Source organism: Cyanidioschyzon merolae, chromosome 10 (genome assembly GCF_000091205.1).
Source record: "Cyanidioschyzon merolae strain 10D DNA, chromosome 10, complete genome".
Lineage (NCBI taxonomy): Eukaryota > Rhodophyta > Bangiophyceae > Cyanidiales > Cyanidiaceae > Cyanidioschyzon > Cyanidioschyzon merolae.
The window spans coordinates 495,091-515,348 of NC_010136.1; the positions used below are offsets into that span (position 1 = coordinate 495,091).

Consider the following 20,258-nt stretch of genomic DNA (forward strand, 5'->3'; position numbering starts at 1 on the left):
TGCCAACCTCTTACGTACAATGCACCATGCAATACATGTTTCGGGACAATTTCCCCCTACACGAGAAGTGTCTGCAAACTTGAAGCCCTCGGCAACGATGCCAGGTACTCTGCTTCGACAGCGTGCAAATCACCTGGCATGACCAGAGAATGGAGCGGTGGACCAAAATCTTTCCCGGAAAATTCCTTCAATGTACCGACCGCCATCAGCTCATCGACTTGTCCAACACGAGCGAGCCCAATACAAAGCGTATCCGAGTCATAGGCAAATGCTCCGGCTCCGGTTTCGTCCGTCTCGCGACCAAGCAGTTGGGCTCTCTCTCTCCACAGGGTAAGTAGCTGCTGTGCAGCATCAGCAATCGTCATGAAGCGAGGTGGTTCGAAAACCTTGACTCCTCGAGCCAAACTCTCCTCACTCGGTTCATGTACGCGAATATCCAGTAGGAAGAGGGTATGGAGGCCGCGGCGGCGATTCGCCTCGAGTTTCTCGTACCAGGAGGTCGGTCGCCAAGCGTTTGTCCAGAACACGAGGGAAATTGTCTCGCCAAATCGATAAAGCTGGAGTCCACACACTCCCACTGCGGTTAAGATGCTCGCGTTGAAGATGAAGCGGCACTCAACTCCGAGTTGCCGGGCTCGCAACACCAGGTCGTGATGCGTCGTTGCGCCGAAAACGTCACCAACTACGAGAAAGGCGACGTTTCCAGTCCTCGCTGGCTCCAGCAAACTCGATACATTTTCTTCAATCATTTCACGGTCAGCGATGGTGACTTTCTTTCCGTAGAGGTCTTCGAGCTGACCCAAGTCCGTTCGCAGGAGCGACGTGTAACCATCGAGAAAAACCCGATCACACGAGCGAACTGTTTCCAAGCCCCGCAGAGTTATGTCTCGCTCGTCTCCCAAACCCAAACCTATGAAGTATAAGGGCATAACGGAGCCGAGGGTCCCAGACGCAGCCGGGTGGTTGATAAGCGACCGCAGCCTGCGGTTAGTGAGGCGCCAGCCAAACGCGTGGCAAACGAACCATGTTGACGCTCATGCTCGCTCTGTCCCTGTACCTCGATTTTCTACGGAGCTTTTCTTGGATGCAGAGCTTTGGCATTCGAAGTGCAGCTGTAAGAGCTCATGGATTCATGAGTAGTTTTTGGAGTTTCATTCGTGTTGTCGAAGTGGGTTGTTCGCCACTTTGCCACTGGAATTCGTGAAAGTACCGAAATCATGCTGATTCACGACCATCTCGCAGAAGAGTTCCTAAACTCAACGATAGCATGATCCGATGTGTACATGAGAAAGCATCCACTCTTCTAATTTACACACGAGTAGCATGCTCAAAATAGGCATTCTTCAAGTTTTCTTTCTGTCTGATTCAAGGCATGCGCGCCGCAGCGTTGGCGCGAAGCAAATCTCGACGTTGTCCCTTGAGGAATACCTGGCAAGCTCATGCTGCAAGTTCACAGAGCTTCTTTTGTCAAAGTCATCCGCTGCGTTCGAAATACGAATCTACCGTCCTGTTCGGTAATCGATGAAACTGTATTTGCTAGGATCATGACACCATGCACGAGGCTTGCTCCCGGAAGCTCGGCTCTCTTCTGTTATGTTTGGATGGGAAAACGGTTTCGGACTCGGACTTGAGTCATCACAGTGATCGTTTCCATTTGGACCGAGCTTCACTGCTTTGCACGAAGATTGCGAAGACAGATCGAAATCTCCTGACCTGATCTGGAGCCTGGATTTTCCTTCCAAGACTTGTTTCATGAAAACACCATCATCCATATCGTTCGACTGCTAGCAACGGAAATGGAGGCAAAGTAGAGACCGCGCTACCCAAATCCGAAGATGAGAGAGAAAGAGGACACGAAAGCAGTCACAGGAAAAGCTTTCGCAGAGTCGTCTAGAATGACATTGGGAAGAGACGCAAACTGTCATGTTTTATGCCCGAACTTGCTGTAAGTGAGCATTCCAGGTCGTGCTGGCACGTAGGTGTGGCGAACGAGCCGTTTCCGGAGTGTTTGTTTATCGTTGGAGACAGGCCGCGCCTTGTCGTCAACATGATTGTGTGCTGTCCGCAGCACGTGCGGGTTCCGGACTCGTTGCAACCTGCGAGTACGCTCGGATCTGACAGCTGCTTCTGGATAATGCACAGGCACTGAACGCTGGATCTTTTGTAGGTGAAAAGCTAACGGAAACAGGAAACAGGAGGTGCTGCGGTGCCCGTCTGGTACCGACGGCCTTGCACGTCGTCACCACAGGAATACCGGCCAGCGACGGTACTCTGAGAAGCGCGCGATCAATTGGAACTTACGCAATTCGTCTTCATTCGTGCAAGAGACAGTTTAACAGAGCGATCTTGGGACGCGCGCAAGCTTTTAGACTTTGGGGATGACGAGCTCCACTTCGTCTACTGGACCCAGAGTAGCGAGCGTGCAGGCAACTTGGCGACGGGCTCGAGTGTTCCTGTTCTGCGTTCCACCGCGTTTCGATTGTGTTTACTCCGCGGGATGCTCGCAAAAGAATACGACTACTCTTCGCGCGTCGGCTTTTAATCCGAGAACCCTCCGTAATCAGCACCCTAACCGGGTTCTTCGCTACAAGCGCCGCCCACAAAGTTGCGGCTATGTCTGGCACTCTGCTTCTGTCACCAATATGGCTGCATGGTGTAGGCACTGTCACCAGCATACTTCTCAGTGTAGACTTGATCGTTCCGAAGAGGGTGCAACGGATCGATCCAGGTCTCCGGTCACGGAATGGCGCGTCATGTATGCTCGTTGGACGCAGGGATCTTCCTGGATGCCCCAACTTCACATAATGCTACCGTTGCTGTTGGCGCTGTTCATGATAGACCTCCAGTTTATATTTCTGGCAGATGTGTCCTACGCACTCGAGCTGCCACCAGGATCCATGAGCGTCACACGAGAGGAATCTGAAGAAAGCGGCACGAAGCAAACACAAACGCAACGTGTACGTAGCATCTTGGCGACGCTACAGCAAACCAAGTCCTGCATTCTCTGCGACCTCAGCAGCGTTGATTTGAGCACAGCGGCTTTGGCTGGCGCGGACCTTCACGGTGCCGCGTTATCTCATGCGAACCTCTTCCAAGTCCAACTCTCAGGGGCGAACCTTCGCGGCGCCAAGTTCGATGCCTCGATCCTCGATGAGGCAGCCCTGGATGGTGCGGACCTCTCAGGCGCCGACCTGCGCCAGGCACTTGTTCGACGCACGCTTCTACTTGGGGCGCGTCTCGACGCAAACATTTCCATCGACGGGGCTGATTTTTCTGGAGCTCTCATTGATAGAACCAATCAGCGTCTGCTCTGCGAACTTGCACAAGGCGTGAATAGTCGCACCGGTGTAGCTACGGCGACGAGCCTTGCATGTCCGGAGCCAAAAACGAACCAGTCCCCATGACCACAGACTTTGTAGAGTTTCAAGCGCTCGCTCCGGGAAATTGCAAGGAGCGCGCTTCTTGTGTTTTTGCAGTTGCCCGTACCGCGCTTTAGCACGAACCCCGCTAGTCAGTAAATACGCAAGCAGCGGCACTGGAGACAGCGGTTGCACAGCTTGCCCAGTGCGTCCGCAACGTGCAGCGCTCCTGCGACACGCGGCTCTCCCTATCACTTCATCTTACCCTCCTTAAAAACCACGTGCCGGCCAACGCGCGGATCGTACTTGATGACTGATAACTTGTAGGGAACGTTTCGCGGATTTTTTCGGGTAACATAAAAGTAACCGGTACCCGCCGCAGATACCAACTTGATCAGCACAGACTTGCCCTTGGCACCAGCCATGGCGGCTCTACGACACTTGCGCTCCTGCAGCAGCAGCAGCAGCAGCAGCAGCAGAAGCAGTCAAGCTACAAACCTGCGACAAGACGTTTGCGGGCAGAAGACCAGGTCGCTCAACACGCGCAGCGCGCTTTGCTCTCGTAGCACGAAGCGTCCGCACGTCCAACAGAGCCACTCGCAACGCCCAGTCGGTACCAGCAACCACGGATATACGTTCCAGCCGCTCTCCAGAGCGTTTCACGTCACCTGCGATGCAGTACGCCCTTGCCCCAGAGCATCGACGCTTCGTTGATCCAACGAATTTTCTGCGTGCGTGCGAGCCAGCAAGCGGCGCCTTCACAACATCGCCCCGTGCCTGCGCGCTCGTGCTGCGCAGGTATCCGCAGCGAATCTCAGGCCGCCGAATCGATCGACCTGATGGCGATGCAGGTACCGCCGCCGCCGCTGCGCTACAGATACAGGCGCGCACACACACACGCTGAGACGTAGGCGCGCGCACACACACACACACGCTGAGACGTAGGCGCGCGCACACACACACACACGCTGAGACGTAGGCGCGCACACACACACACGCTGAGACGTAGGCGCGCGCGTGCCTATTTTGCGACACATGCCATGGCTGTGGCACGCGTAGCGGCTGCGCATGGCTGCCCTGGCTGCACACAGCGCTGCACCCGGCCTGGCAACGAATCGCAACAGGATCGGATTGGGTCTGTGCGCGCTATCATTGATGTGCAGCGTGCGGTTACGTCTGCAAGCTTGCGTAGCTGTTTCGGGAACATGACGCAAGCAGGGACTTTAACTCGAAACAAACCAAAGGTTCGACGTTGGCTACCTGTTACTGTTTGCCTCTTGCTTGTGCTGCTGCTGCTGCTGGGCGCAACACAACCAGCCGCCGCGGTGAACGCGTGCGACTACTGTGACGCGGTGGGTAAGGCGTGTAACGCCACGCTGGGCAAGTGCTACCGGTGTACGAGCTCCAAGGACTGTCCATCACGCAAAATATGTAACGTCGATATCGGTCAGTGTATAGTGGGAGGTGTTTTTTCAAACTTTGACTGGCAGGAGGGCGTTCTCATCTTGCTGGTATTTCTGGCGGCAGGGGTGTCGAACGCTGGGGGCGTAGGTGGCGGCCTCCTCTTCGTGCCGTTGCTGGTGCTGCTAGCCTCGTTTCCTATACCGCAGGCGAGTGCGAACTCACAGTCTCTGATCCTGGGTGCGTCTATTGCGAACTCTGTGTACAACTTCCGGAAGCGGCACGTCATCCGCGACGCACCGCGCATCGACTGGAACTTGGTGATCAGCACGATGCCTTTCTTTCTCTGCGGCACAACGCCGGGATATTTTCTGAATATTTCGCTTCCCGGCTATTTCACGGGTTTCGTTTTGGCTGCGATGCTGGGAGCGCTCACCATCCAGAGCTTTCTCTCGGGTACGCGCATGACTCGCCGCCAATGGAGAATGCGACGCGAGTTTTTGCGCCAGGAGGCAGCAGGCAGCGCTCCGCTTGACGGCCCTGCAGCATCCAAACCGACTGCACCGACTGCGAGCGACGGTACCTCCGTCGTGCAACCCGGCATGCAACCAACGTCTACTGCGGTCGGCGAAGAGCGCCTGGATATCGACTCGATCACTTCGCGTTTGCCGGGTCACCAGGATGGGTCTGCCCGCGACGGGGCATCGACAGCGTCGCTTGCTGGAGGAACACAACCGGGGAATGTGGAAGCTGGCGCTGTGAACATCCAGCACGACGTTGCTGGTTCTGGAAGCAGCAGCGGCCAGCAGCACGACCCGCAACTGGGCGAGCCTAGTCATCGGGCAGCGTCGCAAACGACGTTGACCGAGTCGACGGGAGCGAACGTCGTTCTGGCTTCATCTCAAGGCGATGTGCATCCGTCTGTCTTAGCATCGAATGCAACAGTAGCAGCAGCAGCAGAAGCACGTGGACCTGTGCATGCGCCGGAAGAGTTGCTACCTGCAGCGGGCGCTCTTCCTGAACAGAGACGCGACTTGGATCCATTGCCGAGATCTGTGCTTCAAGAGCGACTTGGACACGCGGCAGTGGACGGCCACCTGACGCACCGGAGTGACCGCAATGAACGCACGGCCATTTGGGTGGGCATGAAACGCTCGGTCTCCTGCCAAGAGGAGGAGCTCGTCGGACGTCAGCACCGCAGCCGTGACGACTCCACGACATCCTGTTTACCTATGCGCGTGCGTGGTCGACACTCGTGTTCGGGCGTGCTGCGTACCGCCTCACTCTACGAAGACCTGGCAGGGCTGTATACAGTCCATGTTGATGAGCCTTCGCCTCGCTCCAGATCCAAACTCGCAAGCGCCGAGCGTTCCGGCAGTTTCGTGGACCAACAGGCCGGCTCTTTCGAGTCAACTTCCAAACTGTATCGAGTTTGGCGTTTCGTGGACCCGGTTCTCGCGAGTCGAAACCTGGAAGAAATGCTTGCGGCAGAGCGTCCATGGTTTCCCTGGCGTCACATTCTGTTCGTTGTCATCCTCATCGCCATTCTCTTTGCAGGGCAGTTTCTCTCAGGGGCACCCTATGCCCGGTCACCGGTCGGTGTCCCGCTGTGCGGTGCTGTGTACTGGGTCATTTTCATGCTCCAAGAGCTGTCTCTGTTTGTCATTGGGCTGCTTACTGTATTCCGCAACATTCGGTTGCGACGGCTTCGCGCTGCCTACGGATACCCCTGGTTCGAGCATGACGGACTCACGGATATGCGCTGGGACGGTATGAACCTCTACGTCTATCCGGCATTTGTGCTGGTGATCGGCGCCATTGACTCGTGGACGGGTCTGAGCAGCAGCGCCCTCATCATCCCTTACCTCTACTTGATCGCGCGCACTGACCTCGTTACCGTCCAGTCGTCGATGGCTATTGTGAATCTGGTCGCGAGTCTGGCTGCCGCCATGGTCTTCCTTGTTGACGGCCGCTTGAACATAAGCTACTCTTTGTTCTACGGGCTCTGGGCAATGTTGGGCAGTTACAGCGGTGTGTTCTTCGTTTACTATCTCGTGGATCGCTTTCAGATCCGAGCATTCATCATTCTGGCTATTTCCATTGCTTTTTTTGCGGCATTTGCGATCGTACTATACGAGGCGGTCCATAATGTGCTCGCAGCACGGGCAGCAAACGCCGGCTGGAAAATGGTGAACATCTGTGTGCCGACGTACCTGTAGTATTTCATGAACGAACTAGTCGAAACATGACCATGGCAGGTGCGCGCGTCGAGCGCCATTCAAGCAGAGAGCGCTTCGCTGGTGCAGGCGTCGCCCGAGGTCGCCAGCGAGCCAGTGATGCATCTGAACGAGCGGCAAACTGGCGTGCTTGTCAAGTCGAGCACAACGCTGCCTCTGTCGCATGCACCAGCGGCTGCGTCACATGCATCGTGCGTAGCGGTCTGCAGCTTTCTCTTCCAAGAAGCTGGATGCGAGTCGAGGCACTCCGGAATAGATGCATCCCCAAGCCGCGCTCGTGACGCGCTGACAATCATGATTTCAGTGCAGTCCGAGTACAACAGTGCGCGCTCGAGTTGCACTCGGTGCGCTCGACATGGATCCAGTGTCGTCTGCGGATGCTACACCAGTGTCAGGTTGAAATGGAGCGCTGAACCACGAGAAGTAATCTAGCATTTCGATAGTCCTCACTCAAATTTGAGATCTGGAGCATCGGCATTCGGAGTGCAACAATAAGGGCTCACGGATTCGTGCGCAGTATCGGGATAGCCGGCTGTTGGTTTTTCGGACTGTCTTCTTCGACGCTTTAAAGCTGAAAGTCGTAGTGTCTGCGGAATCAACGTCATTCGCGATATGATCTTGGACAAGGCTTCGTAATATCACTGATATTATGATCCAGTGCGTCCATACAAGAATCTATTCTTCTAATTCCATTACGAGTAGCATGCATAAATGACACATGCTTCCAGGTTTTCGACGACCATTCCATTTCATGGGCAATGCATGAGCGCTGCGATTCGTGTCCCAGTACTGATGATGACGACAAGAACTCGGTTTCTTCCATTGAAGATTTGATAAGACGTTCATGCCGAAAGTGCACTGAACTTGTTACGTGAAAGAATCGATTCCGCTCGACTGGCGTATCCTGCACGGTTTGTCGTCAGTTATGAAACAATAGTCGAAAGTACCATGATGCATCTCACGGGACGTGATCTCAGAGGCAACCGTCTCCGCTGTTTGCATGGAAAGAGGGCGTGGACGCGGACTTTGGTTATCGCATCGATACCCTTCAGTGAAGCGTGTGTCAATGCATCGCACGAAGGAAGCGCAGTCAAATCGTAAGCTCTCGACTTTTTCTCCATCCTGGATTTTTTTGCTTCTAGTGCCAGTCTCATCCTAAACGAACGATGTGTGCCGCAAATGCCCTATAGAATGGAGAAGTATGCACTCGTGCGTACGGCGGACAGCGCACTCCCCAGGCGGTATCGCTCAGCAGTAGTCCGTCATCGTAGGGTGCGGCACCGAGCCCGGATACGGAGAAGTCATCAAGAACGAGCCCTTTGTATCTCTCAGCGGCAAATCTTGTGAGCGATGAAGAAAAGCCTCACGCGCCACAGTGCGGCGCTCGGACGAGGATATGTGGCGGATGCGTCTAGAAAACACTGACCATCGTCATGTTTTTCTGCTGCTGCAATCGGCGCTCCGAGGCTGCATCAATGCAATATGACGTGGCAAGCGAAGCGTGAGTCGCAACGATATGCTTTGCATGAAATGAGTCAACATTTGCCTCACGCGGTGAAATTGGAATTGTCTTGTTCTCGTCAACGTCTTGCAACTGCTTATAACGTAGCGGGAGGAGAAACAAAACTCGCTGTATCGAGAGCGGAGCACAAGAGAGCGAGAACGAAAGCAAACATCCGCCAAGACTAGTATTGAATGATAGCGGTTGTCGACCCAAACTTTGGTATCTAGTTCGGAATTAGCTGGGCTGGACCTGTTCCCTTCAAGTCTGGCATAAAGCCGTAACCGGATACGCTGTGCGAGCGTTCTTGCGCCTGCCATGGACAACCTCGAAGGGCGTCCACATCACCACAATCCTCCGAATAAACGAAGCATGTCTTGTTGGCGCACAGTGCGAAACCTTCATGATATTTTGCTCCGCAGCGAATTTGACCCAGCTGAAGTGCATGGATAGCCCTAGAGGCGTCGGCAACAAGATGCACGTCTGCGGTTGGTTCGCTGCTCCAAGTCCAGCAGCGTCTGGGCACGTTCTTTTGCAGTTGCGTATTCTGCTCGAGCGCCCGACACTCATGCAGCGCTCGGGGTTATTGTCGATGCTTCGTGACCAACGGCGCTTTCCTTACCAGACTGGCGCATCCGCTGCGGTATGATATCCAGGTAAATGGCAGCGACATTCGAGTAGCAACGCACGATTTGCAAAGCCGCTTTCGGAATCATCTCGATTATATTCGATAATGGAACACCATTGTCGATCATTGATCGACCGGGGAAATGGTAAGCGGTGTGTGTGTGTGTGTGTATGTATTGGTGCGGGGCTTTAGCGTTGCTCCTTTGCTGAGCATACCATGCCAATGTTCCGCTCCAGACGAGAATTCAGTGTCACTTCTCCTGGCCTCTGATTCGTTTTCTTGCAAGTCTGTAGCGTTCCAGTGCGATGCCTCTAGTGAGTCACCTACGATGTCCTGGAACATTCGCGCACCTCAGAGCAGTTGGACGCGGCGGAAGCGCGACAAGCGGTAGCATAGTATTCGGGGCGTTCAAGCCTCGGTGCAGATTGTGCTAGCGCAAAGTTTTCCCGGGAAATAACACACGAGAGCGAGCATCATACCCTGGATGACCTTGTCATGTGATGTTCTGTCAGTGAATTGTCGAACATGTCGCGCATTCGCCTCTGTTTCAAATGTTGCTTGTCTACCGATTTCAGAGAGCACCTGTGCCCATGTTGCGTGTTTGTCGTCCGGAATGCATCGATGCGAGAACTGGACCATCGAGGCTGGCGCTGGTTGCGCGGTCTCCTCGACACAGAGGGTGTGTAGTCATCGCGCGCTACAGCACATCCAGCCCCGCAGGATACCACCAAATGATGCGACTTGTCGGTGAGATCCTTTTCCAACTCATTAAAATCGTCGGTGGATGCACGCTTCTTGTCTCCGTGCAACCGCAACTTGTGCTACTCTGGCGCGGTCTCAGGTATTTCAGCCAAACATCGTTGATACGAGTTATTTGGACGGTCCTGTAAGCTCCCTGAATGAAGCGTAGAGAGCGACGCCATCCGTGCTGGAAACGGTGCTGAGAGCTTCGAGGTGCCGCCTGATACCTGTATTCCAGTTATTGGCACGCCGTTTGGTGCTCACGATTCCTGACTTGCGATAATACCCATTCCTGAAGAAGCTGAGAAGTTTCATCTGATTTCCGTTCAGGTCTCCGGCGCCGTGCTTTTGATTCAGAGTTATGGCGACGGACAAGACGTCCTTCGACAAGGGATCCACATTCATCACGGGGTACTCCTGCTCAGTTACCTTGAAATGTTAGACATGCGTCCGTCGGTCGGCTCTGGTCTAGGTATCACGGAATGCATGCAGATTGATATTCCGTCCGACTCCATCGTACCTGTAAACTTCTTTGCTTTTCTCACTATGAAGAAGATTCCTTGAAGGAGTTCCTCTAATGCCGTTGGTGAAGACGTTCGAGTGCTTCATACTTGTGTGCAGAGACCAGTGGTAGCCCACTGAGGAGGCCAATCAGCACAGGACAACATTGTCTGCGGAGTTGTACTGGGTCTCGATGTGCCGTATGGGAAATACATCGAATAGATCCCCGAGGAAGTTGGGCGCTCGAATCCAGGAACCAAGTCTGCTTTGCTTAGGAGCGCTCAGTGCAGGGAATCTCAGAAGCGCAGTATTCGAAAAAGGCATGTATCCCGTTTCAAACATGCTTCGGATACGAGTTCCGTGTACTTGATTCCGAGAGCAACGCCATGAGCTTGGACGATCGGAAGCGAACTCGCTTCCACTGCGACATCTGTTCCGTACTCGCGAGCTCCTCGATCGTCTCCGCAGTCACCAGCTCGTCGTTGACCGTCATCGATACTCCGCGAATGCCGTTTATCAGTCCCAACTTAACTGGGACAGTACGTTGAGCGCGCAACGCCTCCAGTGTACGCTGCACGAACCAATCGACGGTGACCAGCATATGGTTTATGAGGCTGGTATGATGCTTTTGGGCACCTGCTCTGTAGACACTCCGGTTACCGACGTGTCGCGCCAATGCCTCCAGGTATTCTGGGAAGTGTGTATGTGTGCGACGCTCTAATCCGACGATCATGCGGTATGTCGTCTTCTGTCTGGAGCATCAGCTGTGTTGTCGCATGCTGGTTTGGTCTAGGTATGCGAGAGGAAGGTCGGTAGCCAGCTGTTCCGACACCGGAACTCCTACAAGCAACTGCTTGATGCGGTGCGTCCTCGCGAGCGGAGCCAGGCACGACATTCTCGAGTATAGAGCGACGTGATCCCCACTGGCGTCTTGCATTGCACTTTTTGAGAAATTATTCCTGGTGAGGAGTTTTGTTAGGCAGGCCTCGACAGTGATTTCAGAGTACTGTTTCCGCGTAAACCGTTCCTCCTGTCGATCTTTGCTTGGTGTCGTTTCGCGAGGATTTTTCTCTTCTTTGTTCAGGAGTTTCCTCGCCTTCTCATGACTTGGCGGGCTAGCATGGATACTAACGCACTACTCCGTATCCTTTATTCCGCAGTATTCAGATCCAATACGTAGACGTGGACACTGAAACTCGCCTGTTCTTCGTTTGTTTCTCCCATTCCTCAACTACCTCTTCGTCACCTGGTCCGGGTCGACCACGTCCGTGGACCGAAGCGCGCCGTTCCGCTTTCTCCCGCGTACGAGCAGCGAACCAGCACTGCAATGCACGGCAGGTGAATGTGTAGAACCAGTCGACGCAGAGGGGTTCGTCGAAAAACCGTATCACAGATACGAATGACTCATCCATAGAAGCATGAGCTTGAATATGGCATTCGAAAAGGAGAACACGCCTCGGACTCGATTGAACTAGGGAGAAGATGCTAGCACGAAGAAGTGCTCAACACGAATCGCTGATGCGAACCGCTTCAGCGCATTTGAGTGATCGGAGTCCATGGTATCTACGAACAAGACACAAGAATCTGGCGAGCACAAGTCACAAAGCGCGTCAACGAAGAATGCGGTGTTGAACAATTCAGCCCTTGCAACAATTCGTAGGCGAACACACCATAAAATCGTTGTTTGGGCTGGTGTTGTCGTCACGCTCGCTTGCCTCTGCTTGACGAACAGCGGTCTTTCCCGTGTTAGGTACCGGTATTCAAGGCTAGCATTTCCCTAGGCAAGTCTCACCGAAAATGAAGAGCTCCCATACCTCCTGTTGAGAGCATTCGCATTTCAGTGCGAAATCCATTCTGTGACGTTCAGCAAGTGACGATCTCCCGTAGACGCGCACTTTTGTCTTTGTCCATTTGCGACTCTTCATCACCGTTCGAATCAGTGGTGCAGAGCTTTCACATCCTGTGTATTCTCTAATCGTTTTTCTTAGACAGCAAATGGATTGGAATGCACTGACGAAGAGACAATCGTGTAGATCGTATTCGACAAGCTGCGTTTCGGGTGCGCTCTGTCTACACTAAGCACTACGACAAGGGCAGTTCATTCACTGGCTGACCGTAGAAAGCGTGGCTTGAACAACGAAGGTCGTTGTTCTCGCAAGCTAATCATGGCGGCATCAACTCCTTCCGCGAACTTTCTCCAATCCACAGAACACTAGACTTTAATTGAATACCGGGGAGAAAACCAGACAAGAACAAAACCAGCATGCTGGTTCACGTCTTCCAGCGTGCACTCCTCTGAGCATAACATGCGAACCTCCATACTCGCCATGCGCCGTGATACCACGTCAGCCTTGCATCTGCGAATCGCTGGCGGCGGAAATAGTTTCCGCGGTTAAGCGGTGGCCACGCTGGCACCAGCACCGTTCTGTTGTGCCTCCTGTCGAATTCGTTCTGCCTCTCGAATGCGACGCTCAAGCTCCGGTCGGAAATGCCGAATAAGCCCCTGCACGGGCCAGGCTGCAGCATCACCCAGCGCACAGATCGTATGACCCTCGATGTTCTTCGTGACCTCATACAACATATCGATTTCCTCGATTCGGGCATCGCCTTTCTCCATGCGACACAGCATTCGATGGAGCCAACCGGTGCCCTCACGACACGGGGTGCACTGGCCGCATGACTCGTGCTGGTAGAAATAGGAGATGCGTCGAATCGCCGCAACGATATCTGTTGAACGATCCATCACGATGACTGCAGCAGTGCCCAGGCCACTGCCAACCTCTTTCAGAGCGTCAAAGTCCATCATCACATCATCACAGATGTCCTTGGGCAGCAATGGAACCGAACTACCACCGGGAATGACAGCGAGCAGGTTCTCCCAGCCGCCGCGTACGCCACCAGCATGGCGCTCGATAAGCGTCCGCAGGGGAATGCTCATCTCCTCTTCGACCACGCAGGGGTTATTCACATGCCCGCTTATGATGAAGAGTTTGGTGCCGCAGTTATTCTTACGACCGAGCGAGGCAAACCAGGAGCTGCCCCGACGTAGAATGGTAGGCACCACTGCCACGGTCTCCGTGTTGGTGACGGTGGTAGGACACCCGTACAAACCAATATTCGCGGGAAAGGGCGGTTTCAAGCGCGGCTTGCCTTGTTTTCCTTCCAGCGATTCCAGGAGTGCAGTTTCCTCACCACAAATATACGCCCCAGCTCCATGATGCACGTACACATCAAAGTCGTAGCCACTGCCACATGCGTTTCGACCAATGAGACCCTTTTGGTAGGCTTCTTGGACTGCGCGCTCTAACTGTTTACGCTCGTAGACGTACTCGCCGCGAATGTAGGCGTAGGCTGCGCGAGCACCCATGGAAACACCGACCAAAAGCATGCCCTCCACGAGTTTATGCGGATCATGGCGCATGATTTCGCGGTCTTTCGCAGTTCCAGGCTCCGACTCGTCACAGTTTACGACGAGATAGTTAGGTCGGCCGTCCGGATTCTGACGAGGCATGAACGAGTACTTGAGCCCGGTGGGGAATCCGGCACCTCCCCGCCCTCGTAGACCGCTGGCTTTGATCTCGTTGATGATCCAATCGCGACCTTTCAAAACCAGGTCTTTGGTACGGTACCAGTCGCCTCGCTTGAGTGCGCCATCTAGGAAAGCATCTCGTTCACCATACAAGTTTGTGAAGATTCGATCCTGGTCCTTCAACAAGCCATAGCTACGCTCGGCGTTCGACGCCCGCCACGTTTCCGGTTTCGGGGCTGGAGCTCCAGTTGCAACGCTGCTGGAAGAACGCAGCGTTGTGAACACGCCAACCAGCCAGCGTGTTCTCTTATGCACCACACGCTGTAAGCTTCCACGAACAGCACCTTGCATGGGAAGCACTACACGGGAAACTGCTGGGAGCACAGTTTGGTACTGAAGAAAAACACCTCGACGCTGGAGCAGTGGCGGAGAGCGGAGTGGTGTTGTCGGCGCCGTTGCACCGAGCGCGTTCACCCGATAACAAATCGCTTGCGGGTGCTTTACAGGGCTGTTGTCTGCTGGGGTGCGTATGACGCTGGCGTGGGTGCGGATCGTACGGAATTGAGTGCCTGAGGAAGTAGCAACTCGATGATGGATTCTTTCGACTTTCCCATTAATCTTTGGAAGGAGGCGACGCTTTGCGTATCATCGAAAGTTTGGCTTCTTAGCAGAAATTCTCGTTAAGCGGATGAGTCTGCCGGTTTCGTGCCTCATGCTCCCTGCTCCAGTGGCGGTTGCTATGACGAGACACGAGCAGTTTTTCTACAAAGCAGTCTTACTCTGGGACTAGGAGCGGTCAAGTTGCATCCAGAAGTCGTCCTGGTCGCGGTGGTCTGCTGGTGTATCGCTTCGCGTAGTCGCAGGCAGGGGGTGTATCTGCGCAGTCTCCGGGCTTCCAGCTTGATAACGAATCCCGAGCTTGTGCCGGGTGAACCACGTGTCGAGCCGACGCCTTTCGGGGTATGATAATGCCTTGCTGTCTATATGCTATGTCCGCATCGGCGTTATAGGTGCTTTTACGGGGCTTATGGCTGGTTCGGTGCACGGTGGATCATAGGCAATGATTCGTACATGTGAAAGGAGGTATCGGGAGCAGAGCCTGACCCTAGCATCAAGCATGATGGACGTTTTTGCGATGACGGATATCCACCGCGCAATCCTGGATCCCTGCTTCATGTAATCCTCCAGTCGAACAAGAACGAGGATCGCATGTTTGCATTTTTTGACGTCAGAAGGATCAATGATCCTAGACCGCAAAGAAATTGGGCGAAAGCATTCGTCTCTAGGATCAGGTGCACACACGTCTCAGATGAGAGACAAACTAGAGGTTTTCTGGGGGATTTTCGCGCGCGCTGGTCAGGCGTGCGCATCATGGGATGATAGGGTGTAAGAAAAACCATGTTTGATCCATTTTTTCTCATTTGAATGCCGGGAGCCTGCATCATGGATCAGGCGCATACAAGCACTCGAGACAGGGAGCGCATACGGCAACGCGTCTCTCTCGGTTACATCGATTTGTCCGGTATCCGCAGCGGTGCACTGCAGCACACCAATGGGGGTGTCGAATGCGCATATCCCGCCATTCGCCCTGATTCCCGTCATGAAAGTGCACAGCTCGTACTCAATCGCTCCAGGTGCTTTGCAGCTGCTTCTTCATAGGAGCGGTGCGTGGTTCGTGGAACGCGCGCAACCTGCGCGTTCCGACGCTCACTGCACGTTCAAAACCTGGTGAACGCTGCGCAGAGAGGCTCGCGAATGCCGGTCGTGTTCATTTACAGATACAAACTGTCCGGAGCTCCTTGTTGTTTCTTGTAGAGGACGCTCTCTTTTGCCTTGCGGAAATCCTCCTGTGTCACTTTCATTCTTCGTTCACGCAACGCCATCATGCCTGCCTCGGTACAGATGGCTTTGATGTCGGCTCCGCTGAGTGGATCCTTGGTCATCACGAATTCCTCTGTATTCACGTCGGGTGCTAGGCTCATCCGGCCAGTATGAATCGCAAAAATTCGCCTTCGAGTCTTCTCGTCAGGGAGCGGGAACTCGATCTTGCGATCGACACGGCCAGGGCGCAGCAGCGCCGGATCCAAGGTCTCAATTTTGTTGGTTGCCAGGATCACCTTCACGTCGTGCCGTGCCTCGAAACCGTCCAACTGGTTCAAAAGCTCGAGCATTGTCCGCTGTATCTCGCGTTCGCCGCTCGACGTGGCATCGTATCGCTTGGTGCCGATCGCATCGATCTCGTCGATGAAGACGATGGAGGGTGCGTTCTCATCCGCGAGGCGAAAGAGCTCCCGGACTAGTTTGGGCCCGTCGCCAAGGTGCTTCTGAATGAGCTCGCTGCCGGTGAGGCGGAGGAAGGTCGCTGAGGTAGAATTCGCCACAGCCTTGGCGAGTAGGGTTTTCCCGGTGCCCGGTTCTCCGTAGAGGATGACGCCTTTGGGTGGCTGGATGCCGATATCCTCGTAGAGTTCGGGATGCGTCAGCGGCAGTTCCACTGCCTCTTTGATCTCCTGAATCTGTTGGTCCAGGCCCCCTACATCCGCATACGTCTCGGGTGGGGCCTTTTCGACCTTCATCACCGAGACCGATGGATCGGTGTCATCGGCGAGCACGCCGACCACGGACAAGACTTTGTTGTGCAGTAGGACCGAACAGCCAGGTTCGAGTTGTTCACGGTCTACGAAAGAGCACATGTTCACGTAGTATTCCGGTCCCATTGCTGACGACACAATCGCGTGGTTATCATCGATGATCTCCTCGAGCGTGCCAACGCCCAACGGCGAGCCGCGCAGGGTCTCGACCTTTGCGCGGTCCTCCTCAACTCGCTCCACTTGTGGCTTGCTTAGAAGTGCATTGCTGATATACTCCTCCTCGAGAAGAAGGCAGTCCTTTAGACGTTCGAGTCGCAGGACGCGAAGTTTGCACTTCACCGCGGGTGTGACGGCGGGCAAGCGCTGCAGGGCGGCAGGACCGCGGCGCTTACGCCTCCTGCCGAAGCGCGTCGACCCGGGCGCCGCATCAAAACGCTTCTTCTTCTCACCTTTGCTTGCTTGATCACCTCGCTTACCGGAAGGCCCGCCACCTGGTGGCAGGGACTGGCCGTTGCCCATGGAAAACAAGCGCTGAGCAACGCTGCACCGAGACGCAAGCGCGTGCCGGTTCAGCGCAGCGGACGTACCGGCCCTGCCCAGGCCGAAGCGATGGACGCACAGCGTTGTTGCCGCTGAAGTGTCGAGTGTCACCACACAGCGCTACGATGTCGCGCTTTTTCCGGGCTTATGGGGTACTCACGAGTTTATTTACGGGCGTGAACTGAGCGACAAGGTTTGCGTGGCGTCTCCAGTCGCTGGTACCGTGTGGAATAGGGTGTAGTTGGGGAAACGCAAGCACTACTCAGCAAGTGGCGCGGCGAGTATGTGTGCGTTCAGCAGCGCGCATCTACCTCGAACTGGATTTCGACGGGCGCTCTGGCACACTGTACCACACGTATGTGGGTTCGGTAGAACGCGGGAGTATCTGGGAGGGAAATCTTGTGTCTTTTGCTCGTTACTGACTGCGTTCAAGTTTTCCAGGGATCCTGTTGTGACGCGGCATTCCGTTGGCTTAAAAAAAAGTCGTTAAGAGCTGAAAACTGTTAAGAAAGAGAAGTGATTTTTTGGTTAAGACGATCTTGAGGAAAAATACGTTCTTGTTCGGCTCGAGGCTGCAATTGTTGAAAGCTTTGGCGAGAGCGCGCCGCTCGAGTGAAGGCCTCGACGCCAGCTTGCCACAACGTCATTTTGGACAAACTCGCAGTACGGGTCGGTAGCAATAGAAAACTAGGTCGCGCTTGGTATGCCTGGCGGAAATGCAATCCATGTTGATCGTGAGTCTTGGTTTTCGACATTCGAGGTGTCCCGATAACTGTACCAACTGTCGCCGACGCTCCGAGTGGAAACAGGATGTTGACTTATCGGATACCTCTAGGGTTTCTACCTCGTTCTCGTCGCTAGCTGCTTTATAGACGTAATCCGCGGCTTTGTACGGTTTTCACGAAATACGAGCGTTTTGAAGCTTCCTTCGGGGCTTTGCGGCGACCGCCGCCGATCTACCACAGCAACGCTTTCGCCATGCGCCCTGACCATACCCGTGCACGCTTTCCAAAAGGACGCTCAAATTCTGTTCAAGGATTAGCAGCAATCGTCTATGGACTTGAACATAGGTTGAGTACGGATCTATGCTCCGCAGCTGCCGCGAGCGCGCCCGGTGCAACGCCCGAGCACGTTACCTCGTGGGATGAGCGAGAGAATGCGCTCTCCGAGGCTCACGCTTTCCAAGCAAGCTGAGCGTTCTCCATACCTGGTAACAGCAAAGTCTTGCTGTAGCATCGATTTCACTAGACCGTGGCGGAGTCATCTGCCACGGACGACGTGCTCCAGTGGCGGTTTTCTGTCATGCGAAAAGATGGTGCTCGCGTATACCATGTCAGTATTGGTACATGTTCTGATTCGAATCTGAGCGGCAGATGAAGGTTCCAGCACGCTGCACAAAGAATCGTCTTCTCAGACGCTTGTTCTCACGACAGGTTAATCGCACATATTCTTACGCAAATGGCAATGATATGAAAGCAGCGCTTGTCTTGGAGTGCTTGGGGGCTCCCCGCACGCACCTCGTATCGGCGATACGAAAGTGATCCGCGTCTATGGCTACAACAAAGCTGTGGACAGCGTCCGGACACGTGTCCACGGCGTCATGCGTGCGCAGGTCTGGTCCAAGTAGCATGCACCTGCACCGGACGTGCTTCGCGCCTACGAGGCTACGTCGAACGTCATTCATGAAAGCACGATGTCATGTAAACGCCAAGACGCATCGCGACACGTTTGGAACCACGAATGCGATCTCGTGGGGATGTGTCGAGTGTCGGCAATGAAATGCTGTGCTGGTGTCAATCTATAGATCATCGCTTTATAACAAGTCGCGTCGAGCACCTCGCCCTGGTTAACGGAGTGATAGATGGATGCAAAGGCGTGCTGCCCCTGGCAACGTGGGTACACATCTTCACTTCTTTGTTCTAGCCCAAAACCACTGATTCGCTCGTATCCAGGTAGATACCTGGACTTCGATGTTCTCGATTCGGCGCTCATGGTGAGTATCTCTGAATGCAGCGCGCGGATCCAAAACAGCTCAAGGAGGTCGTCGCTGGGGAAAGCGGCTACCTGCAGACTGCGATTTTTCAGAGTGTTCTACCCGTTCTCCATTGGAGCATCACCGCCATTTCTTGACAAGAAAAAAACGAAGACCCAAGTGCGTCATTTAGAACCGTTTTGCTGCCCTTCTCGCCACGAGCACTTGATCGAGCAGGCGTAGTGCCTCTGTACCGTCCTTGGGCAACGCATCGATCACAGCGTCGGCGCCTTCGAAGCTCTCAAAACGCGTGTAAGCACTCTTTGTCACGAGGCAGCATAATCCAGCTGCTTTCGCGGCTTTCACGCCAATGGCAGAGTCCTCAATCACAACGGTGTGGTTTGGATCCAATCGCATCTGCTCTATCGCTAACAGGTAAATATCCGGGGCGGGCTTTTTCCGCGGGACCACATCACCCGCGAATACTCGTATTCTCGGAGCAATATCTGGACCCAGCAAGTTCACAATTGCCTGTACTGCCTCCTCATTCGAAGTGCTACAGACAGCCACGCGCATGTCGGAACGTTCAAAAGCCCGCTGAATAAGGCTCGCAACCCCGACGCGCAGCGGTATCTCTCCGGCGTCCACCATTTTCATGAAAATTTCCGTCTTTCGTTTGTGCAATCGCTGTACCAGCTCACGCTGATCATCTGGGGTTCGCGCGACGTCCGGCCAACCAACTTCGTTGAAGTGTGCTGTCATGCGCTCCTTCCCGCCACCGACTTCCAACAACTGGCCGTAGAGGTTGACGTCCCAGGTGGCCTTCTCTTCATCGATACGAAACTCGCGAAAGGCGCGGTTAAACGCTACTCTATGACCGTCTCTTTCAGTATCAGCTAAGACTCCGTCGCAGTCAAACAGAATGGCACGCGTAAGCGGCAACACTGCCGTTTGTGACGTTCCAGCGCTGAACGCTGGGTTGCGGCCTGACGACGCTGCACACGCTCGAGTCCGCTGCAACCAATTCACCGCCTGCGGTCGCCTTGAACAACAAGAACGATGACCTCGATGCCGCACGGGCGTTGATGGCAATGCCAGAAACGCAGTATTGCTCAATACCATAGTCGTTTCGCGTTAGTGCAGTACGTTGCGGATGAGTACCGCCCAGGGGGCAATGAGCACGTGGCGCATCTTGTTCGCAAGCGCTTCAGCGTGCGTTTCCTGGATATTGGATATGATAGACCATAGTATCCAAAAA

General features: G+C 54.4%; 7 protein-coding genes and 1 non-coding gene across 8 annotated transcripts; 3 read left to right on the forward strand and 5 right to left on the reverse strand.

Moving 5' to 3' along the window:
* Positions 1-56: 56 nt before the first annotated feature.
* CYME_CMJ181C (probable diphthine synthase) lies at positions 57-929 on the reverse strand (the record flags this gene model as incomplete). The annotated part of the gene is made up of 1 exon (XM_005534854.1): positions 57-929. One exon carries the CDS (start codon positions 927-929, stop codon positions 57-59), a length of 873 nt encoding a protein of 290 aa, XP_005534911.1.
* Positions 930-2,378: 1,449 nt separating this feature from the next.
* Positions 2,379-3,404, forward strand: CYME_CMJ182C (hypothetical protein, conserved; the record flags this gene model as incomplete). Its single annotated transcript, XM_005534855.1, has 1 exon — positions 2,379-3,404. The coding sequence occupies one exon, from the start codon at positions 2,379-2,381 to the stop codon at positions 3,402-3,404; it is 1,026 nt and encodes a 341-aa protein (XP_005534912.1).
* A 206-nt stretch (positions 3,405-3,610) lies between these two features.
* Positions 3,611-3,784, reverse strand: CYME_CMJ183C (mitochondrial ribosomal protein L33, precursor; the record flags this gene model as incomplete). Its single annotated transcript, XM_005534856.1, has 1 exon — positions 3,611-3,784. One exon carries the CDS (start codon positions 3,782-3,784, stop codon positions 3,611-3,613), a length of 174 nt encoding a protein of 57 aa, XP_005534913.1.
* A 780-nt stretch (positions 3,785-4,564) lies between these two features.
* On the forward strand, positions 4,565-6,979 carry CYME_CMJ184C (hypothetical protein, conserved; the record flags this gene model as incomplete). The annotated part of the gene is made up of 1 exon (XM_005534857.1): positions 4,565-6,979. One exon carries the CDS (start codon positions 4,565-4,567, stop codon positions 6,977-6,979), a length of 2,415 nt encoding a protein of 804 aa, XP_005534914.1.
* Positions 6,980-12,760: 5,781 nt separating this feature from the next.
* On the reverse strand, positions 12,761-14,248 carry CYME_CMJ185C (NADH dehydrogenase I flavoprotein 51kDa subunit; the record flags this gene model as incomplete). The annotated part of the gene is made up of 1 exon (XM_005534858.1): positions 12,761-14,248. The coding sequence occupies one exon, from the start codon at positions 14,246-14,248 to the stop codon at positions 12,761-12,763; it is 1,488 nt and encodes a 495-aa protein (XP_005534915.1).
* A 1,421-nt stretch (positions 14,249-15,669) lies between these two features.
* Positions 15,670-17,007, reverse strand: CYME_CMJ186C (26S proteasome ATP-dependent regulatory subunit; the record flags this gene model as incomplete). The annotated part of the gene is made up of 1 exon (XM_005534859.1): positions 15,670-17,007. The coding sequence occupies one exon, from the start codon at positions 17,005-17,007 to the stop codon at positions 15,670-15,672; it is 1,338 nt and encodes a 445-aa protein (XP_005534916.1).
* Positions 17,008-17,107: 100 nt separating this feature from the next.
* CYME_CMJ187T lies at positions 17,108-19,503 on the forward strand. Its single transcript, XR_002461356.1, has one exon. It is a non-coding gene; the product is annotated as a hypothetical transcript (transcript).
* Positions 19,190-20,122, reverse strand: CYME_CMJ188C (unknown hydrolase, cbbY homolog; the record flags this gene model as incomplete). The annotated part of the gene is made up of 1 exon (XM_005534860.1): positions 19,190-20,122. One exon carries the CDS (start codon positions 20,120-20,122, stop codon positions 19,190-19,192), a length of 933 nt encoding a protein of 310 aa, XP_005534917.1.
* Between the last annotated feature and the right edge of the window lie 136 nt (positions 20,123-20,258).